Source organism: Nematolebias whitei, chromosome 5, assembly GCF_014905685.2.
Source record: "Nematolebias whitei isolate Nwh7 chromosome 5, NemWhi1, whole genome shotgun sequence".
Classification (NCBI taxonomy): Eukaryota; Metazoa; Chordata; class Actinopteri; order Cyprinodontiformes; family Rivulidae; genus Nematolebias; species Nematolebias whitei.
In genome coordinates this window covers 8,568,837-8,577,924 of record NC_056502.1, presented here as the reverse complement: position 1 = coordinate 8,577,924, position 9,088 = coordinate 8,568,837, and the positions used below count along the sequence as shown (strand labels likewise).

General features: G+C 39.2%; 1 protein-coding gene across 1 annotated transcript; it reads right to left on the bottom strand.

Annotated features, from left to right (window-relative positions):
• Positions 1–1,569: 1,569 nt before the first annotated feature.
• On the bottom strand, positions 1,570–5,418 carry hapln2 (hyaluronan and proteoglycan link protein 2). The gene is made up of 6 exons (XM_037676773.1): positions 5,284–5,418; positions 5,016–5,120; positions 3,523–3,888; positions 3,210–3,326; positions 2,953–3,135; positions 1,570–1,847 (listed from the first exon to the last, which is right to left on the bottom strand). Exons 2-6 carry the CDS (start codon positions 5,107–5,109, stop codon positions 1,570–1,572), a joined length of 1,038 nt encoding a protein of 345 aa, XP_037532701.1. The 5' UTR covers positions 5,110–5,120; positions 5,284–5,418.
• Positions 5,419–9,088: the final 3,670 nt, after the last annotated feature.

The following is a 9,088-nucleotide window of genomic DNA, read 5'->3' as shown; positions in this document are numbered from 1 at the left end:
GCGTTTTTCCATTTATCAGTGGTATTTCATTCTCACCTTCAGTTGGTCTGATCGTCACTTAAACCTGTCTTATCTTGCTTATCATTACTTTATAGGATTTTATTATTATTTGCCATGTTTGGAAATGAATCCAGTAAATGTATTTTGCAGATTTGCACAATTTTTTACCACAATATTAATATATGTAAAGCTGTAGACCAGTGGTATTAAATTAAACTCTGTGAAGTCTGCCTGAAGAAAAGGAGAATTCTTTAGCAAAGGTCCAGATATTTACATTTAAATAGTTGAACATTTTATTTACAGTCAGTAATAAATACTTAATTTTAAGGAACTAATCAGTTTTTACCAACTGAATCATGGTCCCAAACCCTGAACGAGATAAAGCACAAATAGAAAATTAAAGATTCTTAAAGAATTTCTTCGAAGAGTGAAAGATTCTGCAAACCTGCTCAAAGAAATAAATGATAAGTTATGCATAAGAACTAAAAGCCTAAAAAGGTTCAGGGAACTACAGTACAGAACAAACTTATATGAGTATTTTCAGTTGCAGCACATGCAAGAATATGACGGATATGATCCAATCATTGTGTTGCCACCAGATGATGCCAGTCAGCCACGTCTGTCACTCTGGATCATTTTCCATGTTTAGGGTTTATTTGTTTAGCCTAACAGCAGCTAACGACAAACCTCTGGTTAGGTCAGCTTTGCATTATTTTCAAGTATTTAAACCCCGGCCTGTGCAAATTGATATTTTTGGTTTTGTTTACACAGACTGAACTGTGGCAAGAGTAGAAATGCACTAAAATGATCATGTTTCAAACCAACATTGTCTACAAATGCAGACCAAACACCCACATTTCATTCTAAAAGCAGACATCCATATTATTTTATAAGCTATAAAAGATGCGCACAAACCCATGGTTTAATTTGACGTCCTCTCAGACTCCAGTTGGTTGAGGCAGACCTGGAGTTTTCTTCCTCTCCGCCGTCGCTCCTTGCACTGTGCACGTACACGATGAATGAATGCATCAAAGTGAAGGTTTGATGCATTCTGCAGATTTTCTTAGACATCTTACACTCATAGGTGTTTTGTAATATTCTGATTGGATTGTTTTACACTGACGTTGCATTTCATTTGAAAAGAAACACATTTGACTGTCCTGTGGTGGCAGCCAGGTTTTGTCCATTTATTGTGATTTAAAAAAAATAAATAAAAAATGACACAAAAGTTATATCTCCACCCATACTTTATTGGCAAATCCAAAATTAGCATGCAGACAAATGTTTTTTTGAATGAAACAGAATAAGCAAGTCACCATTAATAGATTTTGCAGCATGAATGAGTTCACAGAACGCATGTCAGAGACGCATCACATGGAAACAGATCTGCTGGTCTGTCACGAAACTATTGCAAGTTCGTTAGAAGCTGATTGTGCATGTGCACTTAAATACATTGCATTTGTTTCCAAGGTTTAGTTTTAAACAACTACAGCTGTACAATCAAAGGTTTCCAGGTTTTTAGGGTTAGTTGCCAAACTTTATTTAAACTTTTTTATTTTTACCTTTAGGTTACCTATAGCAGTAAGCTCCATAAAGATGTGTTGTTTTATGGGGGAATCCAAATGAGCGCACCCCTGCTTCCGGGATGCCTCCACAATTTTTCCTTGGGATGTTAATGGGAAACCGTACGCTGCCATCTTTAAGCCAACCACCATTACACTGATCGAAGTGTTGGAAGCGCCAGGCGGCATAAAGCTGGCCGACCAAAGCCAGCTCCGCACCCTGATGTTTGCAGACGTGCACAGCCTGGTCAAAGGAGAAGGACCCAGATATGTAGAAGACAGAACCTGTGACACACACACATGAAAAAATATTATTTTAATATTTTTGCAGTTTAACGATGTTTATTTATTTTTAGTTTTTTTTTTTCTGTTAAGTCTAATTTTGGTGTAATTTACAACCTTTCAACATTAACTACAATGAAGTTACCGTACTTTCCGCCGTACACGTTGCACTGCCGTATAAGTCGCATCAGTCCAAATATGTCTAATAAAGTGGAAAAAAACAGTAATAAGTTGCATCTATTATGCGTCACCGCTGACCACCTGGAAATGTGGGTCGGTGTTGTGCCAAAAATCGATTGGTTGCCAAATGGCGGCCGCAGGAGCGTGCACAGGAAGATTTTAACAAGAATTGAACAAGATTAATACTTAAAAACAATTGTTTGTTTGCTCAAACTTATAACAAAGATGTGTCTCAGTTTAACTTTTCCTTAATAAATGCACTTTAACGGTCAAATCAGCTGCATTTCAAAAATTGATTCACGGCTGCAGGAGTGCGCAGTAGGAGGACTCTATGCATTTTTTCAAAATTTATCAAGATAACCACCTTCAAACATTTATTTGTTTGCTCGACATTATAGTAAAGGTGTGTTTCAGTTGAACTTTTCTTTAATAAATGCATTTTAATGGTCAAATCAGCTGCATTTCGCCTGGGCGGCGCAGTGAAATGCAGCTGATTTGACGTTTGCTCCAGGAGTTCCAGAGCGAGATGAAGGTGGCCTTTATGGCAAGCCAAGTGACTCATTAATAGCCACTTTTACCTATTAATGAGACACTTGGCTTGCCATATAAGTCGAGGGCCCTCTAGCGGCTGAAAATGTTAGTGTTCAATATTTTCCATGTCAGAATGAATGAAATCGTCAGATCTCAGCCAAAAATTGGGTTTTAAATATGGGAAAAAACATAAATAAGCCGCTTTGCTGTATAAATCGCGGGGCATGCAAATTTATTCAAAAAGGTGCACCTTATACGGCAAAAAGTATGGTAATTACTATCACTTTGGGTTATGACTTGACATTTTTATACATATTGGTACATTATCTCTACTTTACGGTCTCTTCTTGAACATAGTAAAAGTCAAGTTTACATTAAAGTTTAATTTCTGACTTACCAACAGTTTGAGAAGTGAAACAGAAAGCATCAAACCAATCATGTTTCTTATCTTTTGGTCCATAACTGCGAATGCCTGCGGGTAGATTTCCTCCACAGACAGGTCTGGGGTGAACAATGGGATAATGAACGGTTCCATCATGAAGCCAACCTGCATTACACCAGTCCAAACCTTCAGTCCAAGCTGCAGGTGGAGACACGGTGATGAGACAGGACCAAACACTGTTTATAGGGACTGACGTGCTTCGGTCACTGTACCTTTGTAGAGCTGGCTGTATGTGGCCAAGGTGCCATCTTGCTCAGAGCAGGCCTCCTTGGCTTCATAGTATGAAAACCTGTAGCGGCCATTTTTACTTTGATATGGAAAGACAACACCTAGAAACAAAGATATTGTTTGTTTACCTCAAACCCTGATACAAAACATCCCCCGAGCACATTTCAGGTACAAACTCGACAGCATTTACACCAGGACAGCTGACAGATATAAAACACATTTTGCTTTGGCACAAGAGGAATGTGCTGAAAATAAACATTCAGTGTTTTAGCAGATACTGGTAGTTGCTTGAATTACCTTCAATCCTCAGCGTAATGATAATATTCTCATCCTCTATGCCATTTATCAGTTCACAGCGATACCTGCCACCGTCTTCCAGTTTAAGACGGCTGAGCTGCAGAGAGGCGTCCATGGCGTGAGCCCCCCGGAGAGAAGCCCTCTGTCCAAGAAGGCCATAAGGCTTGAAGGCCTTTGCATTTGATATCATGATGACGTTCTCTTGGCCGTTGTGCTCAGGCTCCAGTTTTGTCCATTTGATTTTGTAATGGCTCGGTTTGGTTCTAACGATGCACGGCAACGTGACGTTATCTCCCCTTCGGCCTTCGACATCTACACGGACAGGCGGCTCAAGGAGATACTGAAGCTTCTTTGGTGTGTCGGATACTACGGGTGAAACGGCACCAGCACTAATCAATGCACAATAACAAATAAAGCAAAAAGGCAGACAATGATCCTTTTAAACAGTCACAAATAAAAACATGAGCTCCGACCATTTGAGTGTATTTTGTTAGATTTGCAGCCACATGTATTATTAACAGTCATCAATGGTTTTAGCTTAAGCTGATTATTGTATAAAGTTGTACTTTTAAAGATGACTTTTAATTTAAAAAAAGAAGAAAAACATTCAGTTCAGTTAACTGATTTCTTGAAACTAAAAATGAATTATTGTTGTCACTGTATTATAATATCACATTACTTGTTTGTTTGTTTTTGTAAGTAAGAAAACTTAGTTTTTAATAGCAATAAAAACTGTTTTCTTATTAAGGTTATCCAACACTGTCATATCAAACACTATACAAGGGAGCTAAAGTAGTCGGCTCATGCAGCATTTAGTTTGCAAACAGGGGGGTTCTTTATTATTCAACAGTTTAATCTGTCTTTTGACTTTATTAACGCAGCTGTCTGCTGATACTGAATGGTGTAAATTAGTCATTCATTCATTTTTGCCTGTTTTGAGATAATAGTATCTGCTTTAACAACATAAGTGCAAAGAAAACCAAGTTGGTGCTTTAAACTCAGTTTTGTTTAACCTGAAAGTTGTTGTAGGGCGTGTGAAAACTGGTCAAATCACTCTACAATCACCTTGAGATTATTGCAGGGACAAAGTGGTTTTTCTTAACAAGCCCCCTTAATTTTTTTATTTTTTTTGTAAAGCCAAATTTTCTACAGTCATCATGTGATAGACAATGGAAAACATAAGTGACATCTGCAAATACATAACTCGTTTTCTTCCATTTTTGAGCAATGTCTTTTGAAGCCCCCCCTTATTGATACAAAAGCCTGTTTTACCAGATGGAGCTGGATATTTGTGGTTTAAGCTGAGTTAAAATTGAACATTCACTCTGATAAAAGCACAAATAAAGCATTATTTATAAGCCATCATGTAAATTTATAATCCTCTCATTTGATGTTCTTCACACTTGTCCAGTGTTAGCCTTTTCATTATTGTGAGTTTATTTTTAAACATTAGACACAAATCCTGGGATAACGAGGTAATCTAGGATCTGTACCTGCTCTGCTCTGAATATATGAAGCTGAAGACCAGAGGAAGCAGTTTAATGTTAATGGAAGAATCAAAGTGGAGTTTATTTTGAAGGTTGCCATTCTTTCCGCTCCTGAAAACTCACAAGAAAACACAACAAAGTTCTTATGACGCACAAACGAGTTATTCTCACCTCACACTTCTTTGTAATTTCAGTCAAGATGATTTTTTACTAAATTAAGCTGCCGATATTGTGTCTATTCTTAACGTGAAATGATATTTTGATAACTTCAAACCTGTGTGACTGAAGTTGTGTCCAGTTGTCCATTCATTCCATGGGAATGCTTCATAAAACGATGAGCAGATATTTAAATATTTCCGTTAGGAAACTCCTGGATTGTTCATGTCTTCGCTCGTCTTCACTCTTTGTTTCGGTTGGTTTCTTTGTCCAAACACTGACTGTTCATCTGTCTGTCACTCCCACCCATGCCTTTCCCTACTCTGGTCAGATGGTCCACTCTGTAATGAGCAGTAAACAGGACTGTTGTGCTCTTCGCTCCAGATGATGTCCATTCACAAGATGTGTTTTTGTTTTCCTCATCCCTAGCGCTTATTTAAATGAGATTTAAATCAGAGCACATTTTCTTTAATATATAATTCAATACATAAATATGTTCAAAAGCCCAAAACTGACAGAGATCATTCAGGGTTTAATGGCAACACCGACAGTTTATTTCCAGTCAAGCTACACAAAAAGTTAAAGAACAGTTATTTTCAGTGGTTATTCATTGCAGTGATTGAATATGAGATTATTTTCTCATCAAATCCATAAAAGATAAACAAAATGAATTGTTTACATATTTAAATCAGTCAATTTATTTTTAATTGATGCCACATTTATTGAAGACTTTGTCTTTTATGTAGGAACAAGAAAACAAGTTGTTCTGTGGGACTTCCACGGATACACTATTATGTCTCATCAGCTGTTTGTTCTGTCTTTTGTGTTGTGACAGTTGTGAGTCTACTCTAAATTATCCAGGTTGATTTAAGAGAAGCTCAAATTCTGGGTATTTCATAATACCACTCCCGTGTTACAAAGAAAGACGTTATGTTCATGTTTTCTAGGGTAGGGAAGCCTGCCAACAGTCATAAAGGAACCTGCCAAAGACTAAACAACCAGGAGTTAAATGGGGAAATCCTTAGATAAAACTAAAAAATATGTTTCCTGATGAGCGCATCCAAATGCTTACACAAACTAGGTCTAGGACTATAAAGGACTATAAATCTCTGCTCATTATAATTAATCAAACGTGAAAATGATTATCAGCAAATGGTGCAGTTTGAAAAAGTTTACTCCAGTAGTTTTCCAGATATGCTGAATGCAGTTCTGAAATGTGGGTCCACATTCAGCGTAAACAAAACTTTTGGCTGAATCAGTTATAAGAAAACATGAAAACTTGAGTCACGTGACTCCCATCAGGCTGGCTGTAGCACAGGACAAGTGTAGACTGGTAAGCTTAAGTTTGGCTCTTTTCTTAAGCAAACAAATACACATAAAAGTTGGCAACCAGTCACAAACACGTTTTTCATTTCAGGACACAACCACTAATACAAGGAAAACAGTGTGAAGATTTTGTTTATTACTTTGTAATTATTTTTGCCTTGTTTTCATGACTGTGCAATGAGCAGGTAAAAAAGAACTGATTATATCTCAGACATACTGGGCAGCACGATGGATTAGTGGTTAGCGCTGTTGCCTCATAGCAAAAAGGTCCTGGGGTCTTCAGTGAAGAGTTTGCGCGCTCAAGGTTCAAGGTGACTTTATTGTCATTCACATCACATATGGTACATGAGGTGCAAAACTGTGTACTTAATGTCCCAGTTACGCCCCAAAACAGCAAAAATATAAAGTATAAAAAAGAAACAATATACAAAGATCTAAGACATATGCTAAACAATAATAATACGGTGTTTTAAACAGTAGCCTGAACATGAGGCTGTTATGAGCAGATGTGTATGAATATAGCAGCTTAAAGTAAGAAATCAGCAGCATGGATAATCAGCAGCACAGATAAAGTGACAATCCCAATTAAAGTGACATTAGTGATTTTACTGGTTAGGGATTTAAGAGTCTAACAGCTCCCAGCCTCCCACAGACTCGGTCGGACTGTGGCTCACGCAGACACTGCGCACACTGTCTGCAGACGGTTGAGACTTCATACTTGAGTGTACACCCTGATGGGCTGCAGCCCAGCTACGCAGGCAAGGGGTGTTTACCTTCGGGGCAAATTGAGATCTCCGATTGGTCATTTGCTGACACGTCTACTGGATTGATTGACAGGGTAGCCCAGCCGCAGCAGTGTTCTGTGTTTATATGTTAATATAAAGTTCTAAAAATATAAATAAAAAAACATGGAGCGCTGTCCCTGCAGCCCACACATTAGACCTGCCCACCGGGAATTCTCCAGATCCTCCCGCAGTCATGCGGGGCCTGATTTTAATTCTCTCGTGACAAATTCCTTCATTTCTCACAATTTCAGTCATGGTGTCAACAGACGAGGAGAAAGAGATCGCTTGCCTCTTGGCCAAAAAACCCCCCCAAAAACAGAAAAAGTCATTAAACCAGACCAGGGATGAAGAAGGGGAATTTAATACATTGATGTTGCATACAAAAAAGTCTGTCACTTGGCAGTTTATTGTGCGACACCGAGTACGCATACGCGGTCGTAAAAATTGATCTTTGCGTGGACATGCCTTGCAGGCGTCCGCTTCGAGTCTAATGTGCAGACCTCCACGAACTGAAGTACATTTGAGGCTGTGGGGGCCTTAACAGCCTCAGGGTAGAAGCTGTTCCTCAGTCTAGTGGTTCTACGCTTAATGCTCCTCAACCTCCTGCCTGAGGGGAGCGGGGCAAAAAGTGTGTGTGTTGGGTGAGTGGGGTCCTTCATGATGCAGGTGGCCCTTTTCCTGCACCTGTGATGGTGGGGAGGCTGACTCCGACAGATTTCTGTGAAGCCTGCACCATTCTCAGCAGAGCTTTCCTCTCTGCAGCTGTGCAACAGCCATGCCACACGTTGATGCTGGAGCACCGGACACTGTCCACTGCACACCTGTAGAATGTTCTCCTCATGTTTGTGTGAGTTTTCTCCAGATACTCTGGTTTCCTCCCACAGTCCAGGAACATGCAGCCTAATGGATGCCTTCAGGCCCAGATTTTGCTTGCAAGAGTTGTGTGATTTGAATTGGATTTGCCTGGTTAAATAATGGTTAATGATAAATATGCTGACATACATGTTACATATTAAGTATTTAGACAAATTAGCTGTTGTTTTTTTTAATCCTTTCTATCATACAGCTCATAGCGGCATTTCTGCAGACAACAAGCCTGTCTGCACTTCCAACTTTTCCCAGAAAACCGTTGCCAAACACCTTTGCAGTGAGCATTCAGCTACCTTTGTTTTTGCCCACACGGCTCTGGGGCCAGTGGGAGATGCTGCTGCGTCTGATCTAGTTTCCTCTGCCACTATTCCCTCCAGACACAAGGGTGACATTGTGAGGATCATGGTCTCCACACAGTGACAGCAGGCGGTGCACACACAAACACAGTCCAATGTGGAAAAAAGATGCTATAATAGGATTCCTCTGTTTTTGCTTGTGTTGCTTCCCCATTGTGCCCTGTCATCAATGGGGCTCTTTCTTGTCCTCCAATTAGTATTCGAACAAACACCTCTAAGTGACAAAGGCCAACTGTCTCTGCAACTAAAACCAGATGATGCGTATTGTGTTTTAATTTTCAAAATATCTTGAATGCTGTAATTGTAGATATTAAGTCTCAGTCATATGGATTGCCATAAACGCTGCTGCAGGAAACAAAATGAAAGAGCTTTACAGCTCCTGATGCACGACCAGCAAGCTGAAATTAGTTGTTTTAGCAAAAACAATCCTCTGTTTTATAGGTTTCAGTAAAGCAGACCATCATTAAAAATGTTAACTTCATAACTCTAGGAGTCTGGTTTCTCTGTGCATGCATAGGTTTCCTCTGGATACTTTGGTTTCCATCCACAGACCAAAAACATGCACGTTAGACTTATTGGTAACTCT